Consider the following 22976-nt stretch of genomic DNA (forward strand, 5'->3'; position numbering starts at 1 on the left):
GCATTTTTCATACAGTGAAGCAACCAATAATCTACAGAAGTTATCAAACTGTGAAACACATTGTCATGTTTTTTCTTTTGGTTAGTCCATGTTCAAACTGATTGCATTTATAGTTTACACTCATTTATCCTAATTTTGTTATGGCTAGACTCATTTTATATCTGGTGGTACCAAACAGTCTATGGGTGGTACTCAGTCTTCCTTCTTGTGGCAAAGCTCCTTGGTTTAAAAAAAATAAAATAAAATAAAATACCTACAACTCAAGATTTAAAAAAAATAAACCTGGTCTGCTGCAAATTGAATATATAAAATATAATGTAGAAAAGTTTTAAAGGCAAAATGCAAGATATACGGTGTGTAGATCTTTGACGTCATGCACAAAACTAACCGTGGTTCAACTCCTTACACCTGGAAATATGAGGGGAATGTATACACAGGGAATCACAGGAGGCTTGTTGCTTATAAACTGCACCGACCACACACATTTCCTGACGCACACAATCCCTCTTTTCACTCTTTGGCTCGAGTGTGTTTGAGCGAGGAGCGGCAGAGTGCAGTTTAAACATGCAGACACACACACAGATACACAAGCACTGGAGGAAACCCACTCATATGCACAGGAAAAGGATTGCATGATCATCGTGTTGTGACATGTTTTGCACACAACCCAAACAGCAAAACATGGCACTAAAAGGGTTACTCAGGTCCAAACTTGATCATTTTGTTTTCTTATTAAGTTATTTAACAATATTTCTTTTTAAACACAATGAGTCATGATCAGATGATAAATTCACACATCACCATGACAATGACACTTCTGGTGAAGGCTGGCAGAAACATGTCAAGTAATTTACATCTTGTTACTCATGTAATTAAAAAGTTTAAGTTGCGTAATAGTAGATTCTTTGTTGAAACTTTTGAGAAAGAATAAAGTGATAGTTTTCCAGTTAATATTGTGGATAGTGGCCTTAAACAAGACTTTTTATTTGGCAGTTTAAAATGCTGAGAAAACCTACAAATAAACATATTACCCACTCAGCCATCTTTGAAGTTGAAATGAAATAGTTATGAACAAGCTGCTAACAGTGAAGCCATATTAAACAATAGTGTTCTTTATTTTACTAAATGGTGGAAATCACAATTCATCTTTGAGGTACAATATTGCACATATACACAATACACAATGCTACAACTTGAAGTAATTTACCTGCTTTTCTATGAACAACAGTACAAATTAAACAGATATTTAACAAAGAATAAATACCTCCATTTACCATTGGTCAACATTATGAAGATACGAGTCGCAAAGCAATATTTACCATATATGTCAGAGGGCAGAGTGAATGAAGCCACTGGTCTGCCTCGGCCCTCCTCTTCTAAAATAACTCCTAGCTTTGAACAGTTCACATGGCTGATGATTGGAGACCTAGTATTGACAGAAACATAAGGACATTTTCATGGACTCCATAATTACTGTGCAAGTCAGAGCAGAGCATTGGGCTCAGAGGGTATGAAGTATCACTTGAATGTAATTAAACACTGTAAAAGGGATAATGACTATGTATTTGAGACCTCACCCATGTTTCATCTTAACTCAGAGCGCACCCATGTTAAGAAGCACATCTGTTAGAGCACTGGACGGTATAGGAACCCACAATCAGCCTGACCTCAGGACTACTCCCTTTTTGGGCAGGGCACTATATGGTGATTTGGATCAAGCAGGACCACCTTTAAAAGGAGGCTGCTCAAACTATTTTTTTTTTTTTATATAACAAGACGCAGTGTTCTTTTGCTTAAAGGAACACTGCTACCTAATTGTCTTTCTTCACGGAGACGCCTGGCCTGTTCTAAATTATTACATTAAAATTATCTATCTTTTTTCCCAATTTTTTTTTTTTTCCCAAGTAAATTTTTAAAAATTACAATGACAAACATGCATTCTTCCTGCAATTGGAGCCTCTCCACAGATTTGACAAGTAAACTTTTCCTAGTGGCACCGCTTTCTTGTCGCCATGGAGATGGATACATTTAATGTTACCGTATACTGGGGAACATTCTAGGCAAACCAATATCGTCAAAGTAGAAAATTTCACAAGATTTATATAGTTGCCACAAATTCTGTCTATTTGTCTAATTAGATGTATTCTCAATTGCTGATGGTATCCTAACTCAATTAAATCAATATTTTTCGGCTGATAACATTGCATGCGTTAAAAACACAAGATTCCACTTACACAAAGAGAAAAATCGATTTCTGAAATTTAACTAATACTGAAGTTTCCCATTTGGTTCACAACAATACCACATGATGGGCAATACATTTATTTACATATGTACATATAGAATAAACAAATAGAATGCAGTGTTAGAGACTGGTCCGTCAATTTGTTTTAAGGCAAGCCTAAAAAATATAACAAAACTACAAAACTGTGCTACATTTCTGACTATGAACCACTTTAAGTCTGCTCTACACATGGCATGCTTATGACACTGAGATTACAGTAAAGGTAGTCTATTCGTTATGTTAAGGTAACTGGTCTTTAGCCCCTGGTAAGTAGCCCCTCTAAACGCTTTTCTGTGCATTCTTAATCTTAACATAAAATAGAATTACTATAATAATGTATATTTTTTTTAGAAAACAAACATTATGCACTTTGGTACAATTTATGATCAATGATAAAAAAAATAATAATAAAAAAAATAAATCATAAAACCCTATATTGGATGTCTTTAAATGTCCAGTTAATACGATTTGAACTAGCCTCTTTGTTTTAATGTACGTAAGAGAGGATATATATGCAAGCCAACACAAGGGCTTCTAATGCATTTGCAGTGTGCAGATGCAAAATGCAAACTGAAGTAGTGTTAGTAGTAGCGGCAAAGAGTTCAGTGTCATATCAAAGCAATAGTAAGATGAGCAGTGTTTAAAGAATAATAATTTGATCTGAAAAATAACTGCAACTGAATGATTAAAAAAAAAAAAATCTGTCTTCTCTCTACATAACAGTAATGGCACACACATAATAATGAACAACCAACTTCTCAATGATAACAGCACTTGAAACTGCACAGAGGAGGAATGTGTGTGAAAAGATTTGACCTCACAGCTCAGAGAAGTTCACTCGTCCTAAACACTGAGGGTTGTATCAGGTTTTAGGTCCTGTTGATGGAGCAGGGTGCATCCAGAAACCAAAGAAATGCTCCTAGTCCAAATCCAAACACACTCCAAACCTTCTTGATCCAGTGTTTGTCGTCTGTGCTCAAACAGTCTTGGTTCTGTTGTGCTGGACGTTTTCTCAGATCTTCTTTGCCCGGCGGCCCAGGTGGTAGTAGAAAGACATGGTCACCACCAGGAAGAGCACTCGGCTCAGGAGCAGCAGTATGGCAGCGTTTGGTAAGATGCCCAGCTCTATCAGGGTAACAGATGTGACTGGGAAAAAGCGAGAGGAAAAAGATTTGGGGGTTTAGCCAATAAGCCAAGACAACTGTAGATATATTATTTTTGTTACAGGTTAACACTAAACTTTTATGGCACCTTGTAAAACAACAAAATGAAATATATAAAATTGATCGAGGCTATTTTTGCCTAATTTAAACATAACATAATAAAAAGCTGGCCAAGTTGAATGGCTAAGCCAACAATATAGCATGAATGTTGATGTTAAAAGGAGACACTGGACATTTCAAGATTTAAGCCCTTCAACAATTTAAGAATGTGTTCACACTTGCCTTGGTCCTGGTTCAGTCCTAGATTAGGGCCAATTTAAAATCTTAATGTAAATTTGGTTTGGTCCTTTTCTAGCCCTGATCAAGTCTAGATTTTATCATAACTTTGGTGTTGTGAATGTACTCTAAAAGACACAGAAGATGTTTAATTATATGGTTTCTATCTGTGATGTATGCCTGTCACCACAAGAGGGCCCCCCATTCCCATATAATTTTGAAAGAAATCCTCTTGCGCCTGCTGCCTTTTTTACAGTAAGGCAACATGAGGATTAGTGTGCTTAAATAAATAGTATGAGTAAGAAGCTAAATCACCTAAAAATTGAACAGCAAAGTAGCACGCTTCACTGAGCAGGGTCCATTGGATGACGATTTTCTCAGCTGTGTAGAGACCGTTCCACATGATGAGGGATAAGCCTGGAGAGGTTTGAGATAAAGAGGAAAAAAAAGTTGAAGGTTTGGGGGCATGGGAAGAAAAACAGAACAACATGGAAGTGCGCAAAGACGACTCCTACACGTCTGACAAAAACAAGCATGAGAACCAGCTTCTTGTGGTTTAATCTGCAGTGTGCAGTCCTATGTACTCAGTGATAATTGGCCTATTGATTGTGTTGAACGCTTTTGTGACATTGATTGCGATAAAAGCCCGCACTCAATAAACTCCTGCTATTTTCCAGTTCATTTTGCTGTATTACTCTGCCATTTTCTCACAGCTATGGAAACTGGCACTGACTGGTAGCGATGTTAGGGAGCTGATAAGACTTCTGACCTGCGCAGTCCCTTTGCAGCAGACCGGATGCCTCATCCTTGCCCATGATACAACACAGTACTGTAAACCCTCACCTTTTGTTATTGCCAATATCCACAGCCTTGTTGACATTTATTAGCTTGTAAAGGATTTTTCATTTGCTTTATCAAATCTGACCATTTAGATAAATATACGGACACAGAGCCACCTGCCCAGTTTGTTTAATTTTGTTTTATCATGGGGTGGCTGGAGAGAGTGATTTAAATGTTTTATTTAGCTCATGTCAATTTCTAAGAATCTAGAGCAGCTGATCGTCAATATTTTGAGATCCATCAGTTGGACACATTTTCACAATGGTATGAAACTACTTAAAAGCAACTTACTAAACTGCTCTGCAAACGTTCAGAGCAATACAATTAATATCTATGGCAATGTCTTCTAAAGCTTTAGAAACAAGGACTGGATGTATAGAAGTGCAAGCTTTAATTTGGGCTGCTGGTCTCTGGTTGTGTGTCAGAATGCCTTCCTCAGTCTAGTAAAACGGTTTACATTTAGAATAGTGTCAAAAAACCACTACATTTTTGATTATAGACCTAAAATTACTATTCAGTATGGTGAATCTTACAGGCAATGGAATTAAATTTCAATAAAAACACATTTTACAGTCAAACCATAATCAATTGGAGCAAGCACAGGGTATAGTACAGACACTGCTTGGTTAAATTTCATGATCTATAATATATGTGTTTAATACACATGAATAAATGTTGAATTCAAGAGGAGGGATGGCTATGTTGCTATGTTTGTTTCTATGTTGCGGCTGCCAAACTTCCATAAAGTATCCATCTATCCATCTACATTGTTATAACACAGTGAACTTCCATGATAGTCAATGTCTTAGATGCACTTAGATGTAATTTTTTCACATTATATGAAATTTACATTCAGATTTCCATAGCCCAAGTAAGTAGCCCAAGTTCTGAATATAAAACAAACCAATCACTCTTTCCGCCTCCTTGTCCATCTTTCTTGCTCTTGCTTGTCCATCAAGTGGAAACCTGCCTCTCACAGCCATCATATAGAGCCTCTTCACTGCGCCATCAACAGCCCTGTAATCACTATCGGGGGGCTGACTCACCGCATTGACGGACAGCCCTGCATTAAACCAAACGCTTGCATCTTCTACCGTCATTTCTTTGCAAGCAGGGAGCAAACCACAAGAGCCTTAATTACCCACCTACCAAGTCTACCTATTTATGAGCACTGCTATTCTGCTTTGAACAGGGTACAGGGCCAGAAAAGCTATTTAATGGAGGATTAACTAAGTAAGCAGGATAAATTATAATGTAGAGTAATATCAGCCCACACAGTCAGACAAGACGCAGGCATGATCAGTACGTATGCTGTCATGCGATCCCCCACTGTGCCCCTATGGGATTTACACAGATGAAAAGGAGAACCAAATGAGAGGGTAGAAGCTGAGGGATTGCCTATATGTGTGCCCTCAGAGTGAACTGTCATGTCAGGCGACCAGATCACATAACAAAACATGTACCAAGCCAAGAAGGACATTTTTATAATAAGATAGTACTTGAATTGCAGCATAATGAATTACTAAAAGGATGTTATCAAGCAAATGGAAAGAGCTCCTTGATTAATGACCACAAGTGGAGGAGGCACTCCAAATCTGTACATTTGTCAAAGCATTGTTGTTTCAAAAATAATGTCTTACAACTAAATATGAAAATATGTATAATATTTACTGAAAATGTATGAAGCAATGGCTACATAATTTAAAAGAAACACCCACACTTACTATTACTTACTACTTACTACTACAGCCTCTATTAAATCTATAAATTGGTCTAACTTGTAACAGCTCTCTGGAACACTGCTCCTATTCACATGCATGTTTTCTGTCCACTAGCAGAGTTTTAGAACAGCTTTTTCATATTGAGAAGTCAACCCTTTTACAGCTCTCTTCCCAAAATCTAAAAATTGTTTTATAATTAGATGAAGATATCATGCAGTGGTTTGATTTTTGTCAAGTTCTGCTTTTACACTTTCTGGGGAGAGAGAGAGAGAGAAAAAAAAAGAGCAATTCAGCTTCAAATTAAGTTCTTGCTTTACCAATTTCATCAGCAGATACTACACTATACTACCCCAACTAGTTATTTCACAAAATGTACACAAAAAGCTGTATTCTGCTATGGTTTACAATCAAGTGAATTCTTGTCGGTACAGTTAAGGAAATACAATGGGATAGCTGGTGTATGTGTGAGGAAGTGCTTTTACTCTCACTGTCAAAGGAATAATGACTCACTCAGCAGTGCTCCTCCGTACAGCCGGACTGAGAGGCTGGTCGTGGACAGCTCCTCTTCAAACAACAGTTCATAGAGCTGGTTGGGAAACACCAGGGCCTGTGTGCCACAATAACAAAACAGCTCTGTCCAATCAAAAACAACAGCCTCCTGTCCTCCCCGAAACCCCCAAAAATGGTCATACAAAATACATCAGCTCGGACAAAGTCTTCCTGTTTATGAGTGAAGCCAGAGTGCCCTAAACACTGGGGATATTCAGCTTTTTGGTAGTATGGATTACAAAGAGCGAATTGTAGCTATAGTTGCCATTTTAAAGCATTGCTCTCACTACAGTATTGTGTAATAGTAGAATTAACCATTCAGCTTTTAGTTTTTATGCATGACATGACATTTTAGTCTTAATTTCTGGAATAATTACTAAAACACAGAAAACATCAAACACAAAAAAATCTGGAAATGTATTTAGTTCTTTCTAGCAATCATAAGTAAGGATTAAACAACAAAGGAACACACTGGTGCGGAGTTTAGTCTACTGTTACTCCAGGCCGTGTATTAAAAATAGAAAATAGTTTTAAATCTGACAACCTTTTGGCTGTCCATGGATGTTCAAAGCAAAAGTTATTTCTGTTTTAGTTTAAGATAGTCCTTTGTAACAATAGTTCATTTGTTTACCTGTTGCTATGGTAATGCTCACAGCGCAGTGATATAGGACTATAGTTCACATTAGAAGTCTCACTGATCATTTTATAATCAATTATGCAACATTATGTCTGACCTTTCGTCTTTCTTTCAGGAGTTTAATGCTGTATGACTTAGTGGTAGTGTATGTAACATGCCTGAAACACTTGCATATTAAGTGGACATATCGTGCAACATGAGCTTTCATGAACTTTTTACTTTTTACTTTTTGTAGATGCAGTTGTACTATATTATATTGGTTTGCTTTTGAGATGTTCACATTATTACCCACCTCCCTTCCTCACCAACAGACTTGTGCTTTTTTGGCTACTTTTATGGTTTATTATTAATAAAATGTAATATAATGATCCCTATGTGGCAAAGATTAGAAGTAACTATGCTGAAAAAAACATCTACATAATTATTGATACTTTGACTTCATTGATGACGTATTTTATGACAACCACACAGGTAGGCATCAGCTGTACAAATAAAAGGGCATACAGGTATTGCTTACGAAACATTTTATAAAATTCTTATGTGTACGTTTTATAGTGGATCATTAATGATTCTAAAATCTTACTACATTTTTCTGACCATCACCACTACATTATTTTATCCCCCATAATATTAATGTTATAGAAACATCTGTTGTAGACTTTATTGCTATATTATTTACAAATCAAGAGCAAAACCTATTGACATTTCGAGTAGCAGATGGACAGGATGTAGTACTTACCATCAGGGCCATAAGCGTAAAGCCCACAGCAGAGATAAGGATCCACGCCCTGTGAGGAAGACACACAAATTACAATGTCTTTCCTGCTTCACATCGTTCCTCATCCGTTTGCAGGGGGCCCACAAGATGTCGATCTCTACTGAAAGTGCTACACAGATGACTGGTGCCAGTCTGTTCATTATAAGCTGTTACATGCTACATAAAGGAGCAGCAGAAGTCTCACCTCAGTCCGATAGGCTCCCGTACTGCGAACTTGGTCTCGTTTCCAAGCATCTGACTGATCTGCGAATGACAGACAGAGGAAAAATTGCATTTCATTTGAACCGTTTTAAAGATAACATCCTGATAGCTAACAGGAGAACCTAGAATAAAGTGCTCTGAATGGAAGTGTAAGTAATGTAATGTTTTCTGCAAGTAAATAAAAATGAGGTTGTTAAAAAAGCAGCAGGCTAAAAAGACATGTCAGAGAAGAACAGATCTATTGAGATGGTAATTACGCACAATAAACATTTCTACTATTTTATCACAGCAAAGAATAAGCATGACAAGTGTATGGGATAAAGGGAAGAATTTATGACAAATACAATTACGAAGCACATATGAATGTTGTTTTGTAGTTGTTAATTTGCTAGTTTAACAATTGTGGAGCATCAGCCACCTGCTTGCCTCCATGGAGCATAGTGCATAATTTGGCCTGGTGTAAAATTTCTCACAATAATGTCATAGCCAATGCTGATACCATTGTTTAGAATCTAGACATGATGATGATGATGATGGCCAATAAGTTCTGCCAATATTTTTGTGCCGATATGCAACGCCAATTTTTTATTATAAATGAAGTAAATTTAATGAACTACAAACTTAACTTGTAGCCACACTTTGTGCAGTTATCTCCTTGCACTGAAGTTTTCCAATAAAGCTTCACGAGTGTTTAGGCCCCAAAACAAAACATAGGTCTCTGAGATTTAGCCAATAATTAAAGTGAAAATATCAGCCTGATATTTTGGCCAACTGATAAATCTGTCTACCTCTAATAAAAAAGATGATCAAAGTAATGGCTAACATAACACATATCGTAATAAATAAGGCTAATTGAAGTGTACATGTTAATAAAGCATGAACAAAAACTTCAGAATAAATAAATAGTTGAGGCTAAGTAACCAGCAACTTACTCAGCTTGAATCATTCTGAATAAATTATCCTTCATTATGAAGTAAGACTTCATTGCTATATTAGTCATTATAAAGTGGTAGCAAGTAAGGTAGACTGTCATTTAGTTAATTAAACTAAAACTATTAGTATAAGGCTCAATAAAGGGTCATGGACAAGTCCGTTCTAAGTATGTGTATTTAAGAAGAAAGCCATTACATCTGCTTTAATCACACACAGCTGATTGAAGACTTCAGGTGCTGTCAAACCACAACATCAATGGCATCTTTTCAAGTCTTTTGTAGCTGCAAAAAGAGACTTACAACCAATGAAATAAAAAAAAAACTAAAAGCATAAAAAAAACTACAAAGTCAGACAAGATGAATCATTTCTGGCTAGCACTGTTTACAAAGAGCAAAGCGTCAATTGTAACACAGATTTCTGCATGACAAAGCCCTGCCTGAGTCAATGGAGACAAGCATATTCTTGTTAAATAGATCAATATCTAGTGCCTTCTGAGGCCTGGCATTTTACACAATGCATAATGAAACTTATTGAAAGCATTTAACAGAGTTGTAGATGGAAATGCATATTAGATGTAATCATTTCAAGTATTTTCAATAAAACATGCAACATTACAACGACCACCAATATTTGCATGGTCAAATATGTATATAATATATAGAGTAATATATCATATTTATTTAAGACAGACACATAGAAATAAATATCATTATAATGATAAATGATAATGAAAAAAATATTCAAATTTTAACTCACATTATTTATCGCTTTCAATTGAATGTTTTTTCCCTCATACATGAAATGATTGATGCTTGAAGTGATCACATGACCACAAAGACTTCCTGTGCTCCATTTTGGACAGAGGTCATAAATATTCATGAAAGGCCAAAAAAATACTCAGGAGAGCTAGGCGGTAGCTATTAGCAAAGTGAGAAAGCTTTCCAAAGAGAGTAAAAAAAAAAAAAAAAAAAAAAAAAAAACAGGAAAAGGAAGAATGACACAATAGACGTATGTAAAGAGATGCTTAATCACATCAGCTGCAGTCTGGCTCTGTCATCAATCAGTCAGTCCATTTATGAAGTAAAATAACTCTACAAACCATGACAAACGCAGAGAGGAAATGAATCCATCAACCAGGCAGCCAAATAGTATAATACAGGCCTGTCACCTGACAGATAGAGAGCACTATTATTTCATAATATGAGATCTGCATGGGTAACCCTGACAAATAACAGAATCAAATTATACCAGGGACAAAACATTTCCAATGTGTTATTGTTGCAGATGCTGGCAATAAACTAACTGATGAGGATGTTATGGTCTAAAGGTCCCTGTTTAGTTTGTCTGACTTTGATTAAAGTTTGTTATTAAAAATGTTTAAACCAATGACAAAATAACAAATCCAGGGCTATTCTAAGACCTTACAACCAAACCAGGCAAGAGTAATCCCTCTAAAAGCAATGAGAACTTGATTTAGAGTCATGATTAAACGTAATTTTCCAAAAGAAAAACAAAAAAATAAAAATCATTACGGATTCATAAAAATAGATCTGAGTAAGAAGTAAAATAGTCTGGGATTACTTTTAATGCTGATTACTAGTAGAGGCTCCATTAGGAGGTGTCCTTGAGCAAGACAATCTTGTATGATTGCTATGGTCTAACTATCAAGACTATTATAATATTATTATTATATTGCCTAAATCTAATAGGGTAACAAATTAGCACAAATCTCAAAGGTATCATGAGATCAGAGAAAGTTTTGCCCCTTGCATCTGTCACTGTATTTATGTACTGATTCTGATATTTCTAAACACCTGAACAACAATGTAAAACTTGTTTTTGAGCTCTGTTTTTCACACCATCACCCCTCCATTTGCTCTATAACCAAAGATGGCAACTTGGCACAAAAGCTAAGAGGATACTTGTTAAAGAAAAGGACAGGTAGAGGGCTAGTCTCTCCTAGACACACACTCACATCAGTCCTACAAATAGAAAAGCCCTCTTCACTCAAGTATTTGTGCTGAAAGTCGCCTTATCTGAGAAGTCAAATGGGGCAGGAAGACACCGTCAGAGCATATCCTTCCTCTGTTTACTGGGACCACAGGGACAGCACCAACTGTTCAACCTCCATCCAATTTTTTCCAAACTGCAAAATCGAAATGTCTGAATCCCACGAGGCTCTTTTCCACACAGATCAGTGCCAAAGATACAGTAACTGAGGCCACTCAAGAATGGTTTATTGTTAAAGGAAAAAATAAGTGAACAATTAATATGTTGAGTCAACGATTTCAGAGTCAGGGTCAGTGCATAATTGAGTCCAAGGAGAGGCTTTAAGAACATGTTATCATTTAAGTATACATTATTCATTTTATTATCAATGACATTACATAGCAAGTACCTTGGAAAACTGCATGTAATAATCTTCTTGATGACCAAATCAAACACAATGTTTTTGTAATTAAGATTAAAGTCAACATTAACAGTGTTGGCTATAAAAGCCTACTTAGTTTAAACATGTTAACATTTTATGTGAGAACACAGATGGGACATGCATTACCTTAAAGTGGAAGTTATGGTTACAGTTAATGTCTTTGTCAACAGTGCACAACAATTTATTTTTTTTTACTTGCACTTTTGTATGCACTTTGCACAACAATGTCCTTAATTCCAGTTTCTTTCTGTGTCTAATTAAACCTAACAAACCATCAGTATGCAAAGCAGTCTTAATGACCAGGAACTGTAAATTTAGAGAAGGTTCCTACCGTTTCAAAGTTTGGGTGGCTTTGAAGGATGGCTCAAAAGCAAAAATACACATAATCAGTATCACTCTTTGATCAAAAAAAAAAAAAATCACTTTTATGTGGCAAAAAAGCAAAGTGGTTCTATAATAACATAACAAGCACATTTTCTCAGTAAGGAAAATTAACCAAATTTGCCAAAGTAATTTGAGAACATAAAAAAACAGCAAATGTTTTCCAATGCTGCATGCTTCTGGGTAGTTGAGGGAAGGTGCTACCATTTGGATTTGTTTTCTAATAGCAAACAAAATCAGTGGGAAGAGAAGGGAGTTGTCTTCTCATCATAAACTATCACCCACCACCAGCTTATGTCTTCTGCCTTCTGCTCCTCTCTCTCACTGGTCTGATTAATATTACAGTGCGGAACAGTGTGCTCCGTCTCAACGCAATTTTTCAAAAACCCTCTAATGAAATAGAACACACTGCAGTCATGTAGAGGACTGACTATGTGTTAAGTCAGTGGCTCTTGCAAGTATTGTTTAGTTTTAAGTTTCTGTATATTCCTTTACACACCAAATTAAGTGAAGAATTACAAGACAGAAATTTAATATATGCGATGGAAGAGGCAGGAGAAGGAGCCAGGGAAGCCAGTCACATCTCAAAGGACCAGGAGGAGTCAGGGGGATTAGCTGATCCGGATTCACCGATGCATAAGCAGCAAACGCAACGCCACAGTGTCTGGGTAATGAGCCAATTAACAGTCCATTGTGGCTTTTAGACAAAATCTATAGCACTTTTTGGGCTAATGAATCCCTCTGCAGCGGCGTGTCACTGTGGAACCCACTGAATGAGAATAGCTATGTACTTATTCGTATTGTATTAGCTTAGAACTGCTCCTTGTACAGCAATTTGTATATAATTTCAGTAGAGGTTGGAGATATCAAAAAATTTATTACATTATAATTGTCTTTTGGAGATGTGGAAAATTTGAATATCTTAGACAGAAAGCTGTGAGATAGTTTTTGGACAAACTAAAATGATTCTACTTTCTGCTGATCTGTTGAGTTCTATTTAGCTTCCTCCCATAGCAAAGAAAATGCATATGTTGGTAGGTGAATTTAATCTAAATTGTTCATTGTGAATTTAATTTGTGAATTAAGCCCTGCAACTAGGGCTGTTCTGATATCAATACTGGTAAAAATACTTGGCAAAACCTCAGATATTACACATTTCCCAGGCATCGGTTTCAGTGACACCACACTGTATTACAGAAGAATTTGTATTTGAAAGCCGCTGTCGTTTATGGCTTGTGGCTAATGTTAGCACTAACACAAAGCAGTTTAAACACTGACTTTGGAGGCTCTGCAGATGGTATACTAGTAAACTATAATGACAATAATTAACTAATAATGAGAGAAAGAGATGTGTGTCGCTTTTTTACTGGCCTTCATTTAGCCCTTGGAGTGGCAACAGAACTCTAATAAAATTAACTGCACAGACTGCCTGACAACACTGCTAATATGGACTTTGTTTACTATACATAATAAGCCATGTGCTCTGAGAATGAACATTTTTCACTGCTCTCACTGTTGTTGTTTTTTTAATCCACACACTATGATTTAAGATTGGAACTCTGAATCGACAGCTTCCCTGAAGTTAAGCATTGGCATCGGTATTGGATCGAAACAACTCTACCTGCAACTAAAAATAAGAACAGAAAAAATTGCCGAAATATGTGAGCATTCAAACCTTTGATCGGTGCACTTCCCCATCGTCATCCTCTCCTCCAACTCCCAGGACCTTTCGACTTTTGAGGCGGCTGATCAGATCTGTCTGACTGTGCTTCTTCATCAGAGGAGGGTGAGGTTTGGATGCCATTGTGCACACGCCTAAAACAACACAAGAGGAGCACGGCAGATGAGAGGGAGCAGAGAGACTGACAGCACTGCTGTATCTAGGGCTGCATGTTACAAAGGAGGTATTTTTATCACAAGATCGGCATGGGAAAATATAGCACTGTGTTAAATATGTTCAAGATGTCAGACAGTCAAATGCAGTCAAGCCAAAGCCAAAAATATACAAAACTTTTGCAAATTAAATTTGGTGTAATGAAATCTTATCAAGATAGAAAACTGATAAACGGGACAAGCATATGAACCCAAGTGCATTCAATTTATTTCCCAAAATAGGCAGTTACATCACTGAGCTTTACAGAACTTTTTTGAAAGTTAATTAATTAATAACAACTAATATGTTAAAATCATTATAAACTATTTTAGAATAATTATCATCTAGACTCACGGACTCAGTGCTGAGATTTTTTTTAACTTAATTTAGGTAAACAAAGAATTAGGTTAAAATAACACAAGAATGTGCATTTAGTATTTTTGACGAAAAACCTATATTTTCTGTACATATTGCTTGGGATTAAGAATACATACTTCTCCAAATACTTTATGAAGATGTGAGTCTGGGGAGATCAAGTTGTAATGAAATTCAGATGGGGGACTGACAGGTTAAAGGATTAGCGAATCTGTATCTATATATCTGTATCAAAACAAATTGGCTATTGAATAGGAAAAACGAGCAGAAAAGGAAGAAAGGCTATATATAAATATATTTATTCAAAATGATCAATGACCAATGAGCTTTTTGGTTTTACAGGGACGATGGGGGCATGGTAACCAGACTGCATTTTAAAAATACAGAGATATTCTGGGGTTCCTCTAGCTATATTACTTGTTTGTTTGGGTACAATTTTGTATAACACAGCCCACGGGTCTTTTGAAATCTCATAATACATAGAATTTGTGCAAGAGAATGTGCCGTGAACCTCTGACATGGTGGGTACATCATTTTAGAATGCAAACTCCATAAGTCTGCTAGAAATGGGCCTGAGGGGTCAAATGCAGAGAAGAAATATTCCTAGAAGGGGGAGAGGACTCTGTCAGAGTCAGTAAGGTTAGCTTTTTTTTTTTTTTTTTTTATGTATTACCAAGCTCTGTACTACAAAACTACACAGATTCTAGTGCAGCGCAAAGCAAAATTTTGGCTAAAGCTGAAGGTTCACCCACAGGTCCCAGAGGTCAGCAGAGGATAACCCAAGTAGGGGCCCAGGCCAGTGTATGAGATGTGACACGCATTGTCTTTCCCATAATGCTGCGCTCAATGCTGCCTGGACCTGAAGGCGTGATGGTCCTGGTGACTGATAGCCTACTGTATTGCACATAGTGATCATGTTACAATAGAAATGAGCTGGTGTTGATGTCTCAAAGTATTGTGTACACTGCAGTTCGTCCTAACCTTGGTAACACATACTTTCATCCTACGTCCTTCAGCTTTATCTGCCAGATCTCCTCTATACTGATTGTCATTACCCCATGAGAGAAGTGAAGGCTCTACTTTCACTGATGCCGGTTGATTTGTTTGTTGGGAAGTAAAGAGATGGTTGGATCTTCATGAAATCTTTAGGTAAGGTTAACTATGGGTCAAGAAATTATTGATTTTCTGCCTGAATCTGCCTATTGGCAGTGAAGCTAAAGAATCTAACCAAAAACACTGAGTTCAACCAGATAAACATGGAAGATAAATTAATTAGCAACTCAAGAATTTACCCCAGAATTACAATGTTTGACACATCCTGTAGAACATCCCGGGAAAACCATAACATCAAGCAGATGGCTGTCTCTCACACAGAAAAGTTACACAGTGCACTATTAATGCAAATTCTGTGAAAATCCAATAAGTGCAAGACAAAATTGCTTAACACACATTTAATGTATGCCTAATATTAGCTTTATAACACTTCCCTGTATAAGTGCCTTGACTCAGTAGTGAGTGATCGGGATATATGTAGTAAAAATAACCATATGCATAAACATAAAGGGAGCAGGTTTGGTTGCAGTGTAATGGTTGTTTGCTGTCACTTGTTGACGAAGATGGCCACCCTGCGCAGTCCTATTGATCAGCCTTAATGAATAGTGCCTGTGGATTCAGTGGAACAAGTAATGACAAACGAAGAGCAAGCCATCATCATTGACCCATCAGTGACGACTCCGCTCTGCTGCACAAACAAACTGTAAATACACACTAGAACACAAAGATATAGTGTGTGAGAAAATTGATGTTTTCTCCTGTGGGCAAATCTGTAGTGTACTACAGCAACAATTATTGAGCTGTTCTGGTGAGGATGATAAGACTACCTTGAGAAATATACTGCTGAAGGAAAGTCATACATGGTTTAGTGTGCTACATCTGAAAATAAACATAGTTCAGTGTGCTATATCTGAAAATAGACATCCTAAAAGGGAGAAATCGTGGCACAGTTTAGGAGAAATGCAGGTCGGAGCACAAGCCCAGCTGGCTGAGTGATTACTTGGTGCCCTTTACAATCATCTGGTCTGGATGGTATTTTGTGTAGACAGTGGAGCTGCAGACACCCACTCAGTCATCAACATTATTCCCAACACCTGTCACTGGAGGGTCAATGAAACCAAGTAATTATAATAGAATCTACTATAATGTACTATAATTGTATTATAGTAGAATCTACTATAAGCAACCTGGCTGTGTCCCATGTTTGTTCTATCTTATTTTATTTTTATAAATATATATTTAGACAATACATTAACAATGCATCAGAAATGCACTAAAATTTGCGTGTAAATGTTTTGGTTGAGGATCGCATGAAATGTGAATAGGTCATAAAATGAACCACAAAAGTGTATAGATGTCACTACCCTTGTTTGGGAGTTTCCACTAGAAGTTTCTGCTCATTTTATTTTTTTCTCAGCTGTAATTTTTTATTGTTTAAGATGATATATACGATATTCAAACTTTTCAATCTTCAGAGCAAATTTGCATCATTTTTCAATATACTGCCCACCCCTAGTTGTATCATACATTTTTGTAATAGAGCGACAATTTCATTTACAACTGAATAAAAACCTTATTACGGCATAACCCTATCATTGACAGTCATATAACTCTAATTCAAAAGAACAGATGATGCTAGTAGAGGTTCTTTGAGCAAAACCCAATAATGGCATGTCATTTTCTGTCAAAGAGATTCAGAGCCTTGAATACTGTACAGGCATGTATTCAAGCTCTTGCTGTCAATATTCCATGTTAAATCCCACGCATAAAAAAATAAATAAAATAGACTTTCCCATCCACCGGATGGGAAAATAAAAAAAAATAAAAAATAGACTTACCCATCCACCGGAGCCTAAACTATGTTGATAGTTCTAAACCAGGAAAAGACATGAGATGCTTTTAGGCCTGTTTGCCTTAAAATTACTCTAAGAAAAAAAATCAATACCATTTTCCCAGAGACCTTGTAACATAACTTCCAACACTGCTCGTTATAGACAGGAATGGACCATAATTGTAAAGTACGTGGACTCCTGGCGCTTTCAAAGCTTAGGTAATAAACATCACGCCGGATATTGGCCTGCGCCACTGTGCGCCATCAGACCAGCAATAATGAGACACACCTCAATGGACAGTCATTCACAGCTGATATTGTATTCTGTTTCCCACATCGTCACATACCCTTGCATGTCTCTCCCTTTGCATCTTCCACTAGAGCTTCTTGACTTGCCAGAGTGATGCTGATGCAGTTACCTAGCAACAGCCAATACACCAATTGCTCCTTTATTACCGAGAGCACCTTTGATGACCGAGGCTATGCAGAGAGCCAAGGGTCACTCTACAGCATGTCTCTTCAGGATAACAGGTGAATATTATCCAAGACTGTAACCATTTCTAATAAGGGACACTAGAAGATAATACACTAATATACTGAGTAAAGTGGCAAAAAATAGGTGGCTGAATATGACAAAAGGATGATTTTATAATGATGGGTACAATGCAAGACTTCATGTAACCTGTAAAAAAAAAAAAATTTCTTTGAATGCGATTTTTGCCTTAGGTTACCAAAGCAACCATCATCTTGGCATGACTTCAATTTCCTCTAAATGACAGCAAAACATTGTGAAAAATCCTTACCAAAATTTTACTGACCAGCAAATGGACACATTCTGTTCAAGCACGAGTATTGGTACAATACATTTCAAACAACAATCGATAGGAAAAATGTTATCATAATAAAACAAATATAGAAAATATATATATTTTTTAAAATCAAGGCAATCACAGGTAATAATCAACAAAATAGTAGTTTCTTTGATTTTCCCATGTGGTCTTGTACTAGTTCAGATGTAGATCAAGAGCATTCTGAAACTATTTAGGATCGAGGAAATGTAAAAAATAAAAAAGTGTCCATATTTCTTTGCAATCACACCAGTAGAAACATTGCTCTCACAAGACAGCTTAGACTGAGCATGCCTTAGCTCCAAGCCAATGTTTTTACCTCTCTGTATGTGTGGTAAACAGAAAATTAAAGCGTGTCCAAGAGTGTGGGTGAGGACAGGTTGTTCTACCTGAAGGCAAGACTCGTCTCGCGAAGCTAAAAACAATCTAACAGCAACATGAGACGCTAGCAACGTGCCATACACTGTCAATGTTTCTTGGGTTGGAGATAAAACAGGTGCTGGCAACATGAAAATCTGCTTAAGACAATCTAGTGTGAGATTTCTAGATTGTGATTTCTCAATAATAATAATAATATCCAATAACCAAAATGCAGCTTGGCTTTCAATGTGCAACTGTGAATAAATGTGTTACAAAAGAAAAAAAGCGCAGCTCATCTCTTCCTCTGTTCCATAAATAACATAACACAGATGTCCAATAGCTTCTTAATCCCCCTGTCGACACTATGTTTAGGCGCCCAGAGCAGATAGCCTATAACAACACCAACACCTCTCCTTGCCAAGCTATACAGTCCAGTGCATATCTATCTTCAATGAAAAGTGCCTCTACACTGCCAGCCCACTCACTACGATTGACTGACCAAACTATTACTATCCACACAGTCTAATGTAATGGTATATGGATTTCTCATTCCTTTGGGAACAATGAGGCTTTTAGAAGAGATAACTTAAGACCTGAACAGAAGTTAAAGTCTCTTCTTAGATCCACAAGGGAAAACCCAAGCACAAATACCAAACACTAATTGGGGCTTGTAGTAGCATTTGTCGGGGTCTGGCTGTCGAAGAGGAAAAACCGAATTACTACTTTGCACTCCATGAGAAAGCCATAAAATACATTTTATATTTACCAGAAGGAATTGTGTAATTACTGCCAAAATGTGTTGCCATAAAAACTTTCTGCTTTGATTAACTATTATTTCAAGGTTTCGAGGTTTTTGAGCCTAAATGTGTTTGTCAGTTTTAACCACTGAGCACACCAACCACATTTTAAAACAAAACACAATTTGAGGAGAAACTGTAATTTGAGTGGTTACAATCGGCAAGTGGTGCAATTATTTATTATGTATGTGATATACTTCTTAACATAATATGTTCAGTCTCCTTAAGGTGTGAAATCTGAATGTAACCTGCCATCTCTGGAGTTAAGACATTTACAAACATGTCATCTAACAAATGTTCTTAGACATGTTTAAATACTACTTTTTGATCTGAATTTTTATTACATAATTGTTGTACATAAAATCAGACATTATATGACAACCACAATGTGTCAGGAAAATCACAAAATATTTTTTGCCCCCAGATTCTTCTGCCCTAAATATAGGCTCAGACTATTTGTGTAGATAGGATAACAAGTGCAACCACACCTAATTGTTGGCAATAACTGGAGCATGAGGATTCCCAATGGCAAGAGCGGATTTATTTTAACTTTATAACAGACACAAAAGGATTTTTTCCATTCTTGATATTTCAGGCTAACTTCAGGGTATACTTCAACATACTCTCCTACCCTTATGTCATTATGAATTTGCTGCACTCTAGCTAATATTGTTTATGGAGCAATATTTAACCTACTGATTCTTGAGACTGTAACTAAAGTTATTGATATTTGCCTGGCCCTTCTTTTAATGACGACAGGGAGCTCCCTACAGACCACTCCCCCTCCAGCAATTTTATAGGACTTTGTGGCATCTAAACTGTGACAATAAATGTCAACAATTCAGTGGATATTAACCCCAATTAATCACAATTAAACAAATAATGGCAATTGAACTAATAGAACTATCAAAAAGGAAAGCCTGCAATTATTTAGGCAACAGAAAGTCCTCTTGCTAAACATGTCAAACATGTTCTGATTTCTGAATGAGACACTTCCATACTTCAATATTTTCTCAAATGTCAATATTATTCCTGGATGTATTTAAAAATGTGAACTAAATCTTGATTTAGATGAAAACTGGAAAACTGAGAAGATGAAAATGTGGGCCTCACAAACTGTGCATAGCGCTTTCTGTAACTTCCAAAATGATGGGCAGAGCTTTATTCATAACAAGAGAAAGTGAATAAACATCCCCACAGAGGGACTGACCCACTTGAGTCTCATCTCTCCCCTATGTACATCAGTAAACAGTAAACATTATTAACAAAAGAAATCAGTATTTAAAAACAAATGCACTTCACACTGTGCCAGTTGAAAACACATATTTATCTTCTTGTCACGTAAGATAATGCTTCATATGCAGCACAGCAAGAATTAAAAAAGGGATTGTGACATTCACTGATAAGTCTGTGCCTGTCTGTCTGCACGTCCTATTATTTGACAAAGAGCAAGCATGCATTACTTAAAGACGCACTGGGAGATATTTTTGCTCCGTCAAGTCTGTTCCACAGTATGGCAACATACTGGTCTCCATGAAGACAAGCAGGTGACTCTGCTAGGCCAAGTTAAAGGTAAGTTTTTCCAAGGCATTTTTGAACTATAGAAAAACACTCACAAAATAAGTGCTAGCTAGACATGTTTAATGCCATACAGTGAAATATACCAGGCAAAGCAAACTGGAGCACCAAAAAGTTCATTCAGTCGGCCCAGTCACTATTCATGGATTACAGTGCCAAGTAAGAGATTAAAACCAGTGAACCATCCGGGGACAGCAGAGTTGTAATGGCCACAGCCTTGGAGTTTCCCCGTCTAATGCTCACATATTACATCACAAGACAGTGAGCAGCGGGGAATTCAGCCTCCTGTTGGCCGACTTTCTCCAATTCAGTTATATAACACTGGCTTACAGCAGTTACTTCAACTCTCTGGAGGCTAGCAATTATGTTCAAAGGGCGTGCATTCTCAGCAGTGACTACGGCAAATTCCAGAGCATCTGACCATAAAGTGTAGAGACAGCATTTAAAGTATATCAGCAAAAATATGGTGAATAATTCTAGAGGTAATTATCGGTGATTTGATCCTGTGTGACTTTATAACGCATTTTAATACAACATGGGTTGTTCTTCTGAAAGCTCACGATTCCTCCTGAACAAACTCACTCTATTGCATCACTCTAGATTGTCTTGATTCTGTGGGATACCATCTGTACTTTTAATTTATGATTCATGAGTGAAAAAAAAAAAAATTTTAACCAAAAAAAATCATAAAAATAAAAAAATATATATATTTTTTAAGTGGGTATCCCTCTGTATCTTTCACAAAGACAAACCAGTCAATCATGGTCAGATGAATTCTGGGAGATCTTCTAGTATTGGAGAATGTGTATTGTGGATCCCAGGTAATAAAGTAATAAAATGTTTAATTCATATAGTCCAAGAGAAACTTTCCAGGATTGTAGAAAAAGGTGCAATAATTACATTTATTATATTTTTTGTGTATGTGTGTACTTCTTTATAACAGAGCCTATAATGCCTAGTTGTTTCGCTTCAGGAGTCTACTGTGGGCACTATAGATAATGAAGGAATCAACAGTACAGCAGTCCAGCCGAGTCTCTCCACTAACCCCCCGCTGGAGTTTCATTTCAGCAGAGGCACCCCTTGGTTTCACTAAAAACTGTGTCACAAGTGAAAACGATGGATCTTGATAAATCTACTCACAGCATCATCAGCAAAGAAAACAGAAGAGGTCGACGCTGGTGGTTTGTGGTCATCTTGAGGAGCCCATGAGAGACTAGGTAATTTAACAGTGTTCGAACGACAGGTGGCTGATTATACCATCTGTTACTTAGGGCTCAAGCTGGGCACAGGGAGGCTGCTGTGGTAAAGAAATGCCAAGGAACAGGCAAATGGGTACACCACATATCATAGCATATATATTTCATTAAATCAGATGTCAGTAATAAGGTTAACGAATGACAAGTTCTAAATAAACCTGAGCTTAAACAACATATTAATGCTTTCTACCATTTAACCATTTATACCACAAATTCCAGTGGCTGTAGGCCTGTTAAATGCTCCAAACTGATCATTAACAATCTGAAAGCTGGGAGTATCTGATCTCCCCCACGGAGCTAAAGCGACAGAGCTAAAAGGAGTCTCGGCACAAGCAGAGACAAAAGGACAAGTATGAGAGCTCTCCTTTATAGAAACACAGCATCAAACAGGAGGACTGAATTCTTATGAGGCTACAGGGATAGACAGACATCTCCATAAAAACAGTCTAAATCCCAGGTCGTCTCCTCGGAATCTCCACATCAATTTCAAGTGGCTCCCCCAACAGCTCTTTGAATTCTACATAGAGATTGCAGCTATTTCAAATGTTTACTTGGGTACTTTCTTTTGTACACCAAAGAATGAGTTATAAAACAAAGGCTTTGCCAATGTTCTGGTTAAAAAAAAATATAATAAACAGCAACAGAAGCAACCCTGTCATTTTGTTTTGTAAAACAAGAGCTTTGGGAAAATGCTGGATTTGATCATTTGGTTTAAACATTAGTATGGTTGCCAGTTGTATTACCAGACTTCACTACCTCCCTAAAGACTAGTACATCCAATAATAGCATATTTAGAGAGGTTCTAAATGCA

General features: G+C 36.9%; 1 protein-coding gene across 4 annotated transcripts in view; it reads right to left on the reverse strand.

Moving 5' to 3' along the window:
• Positions 1–1096: 1096 nt before the first annotated feature.
• The window catches only part of LOC110169340 (tumor protein p53-inducible protein 11), a 32815-nt gene continuing 10935 nt past the window's right edge, over positions 1097–22976 (reverse strand). For all 4 annotated transcript variants that reach the window (XM_020934864.2, XM_055155952.1, XM_020934863.2 and 1 more), the window contains 6 exons: positions 13870–14009; positions 8433–8491; positions 8210–8258; positions 6795–6891; positions 4039–4140; positions 1097–3430 (listed from right to left, as the gene is read on the reverse strand). In XM_020934864.2, coding sequence (XP_020790523.1) covers positions 3297–3430; positions 4039–4140; positions 6795–6891; positions 8210–8258; positions 8433–8491; positions 13870–13998 — 570 coding nt within the window. In that variant the 5' untranslated portion in view covers positions 13999–14009 and the 3' untranslated portion in view covers positions 1097–3296. The remainder of the gene's footprint in view (positions 3431–4038; positions 4141–6794; positions 6892–8209; positions 8259–8432; positions 8492–13869; positions 14010–22976) is intronic.

Source organism: Boleophthalmus pectinirostris, unplaced genomic scaffold (genome assembly GCF_026225935.1).
Source record: "Boleophthalmus pectinirostris isolate CB_2022bp ecotype Guang Dong unplaced genomic scaffold, ASM2622593v1 HiC_scaffold_2, whole genome shotgun sequence".
Lineage (NCBI taxonomy): Eukaryota > Metazoa > Chordata > Actinopteri > Gobiiformes > Gobiidae > Boleophthalmus > Boleophthalmus pectinirostris.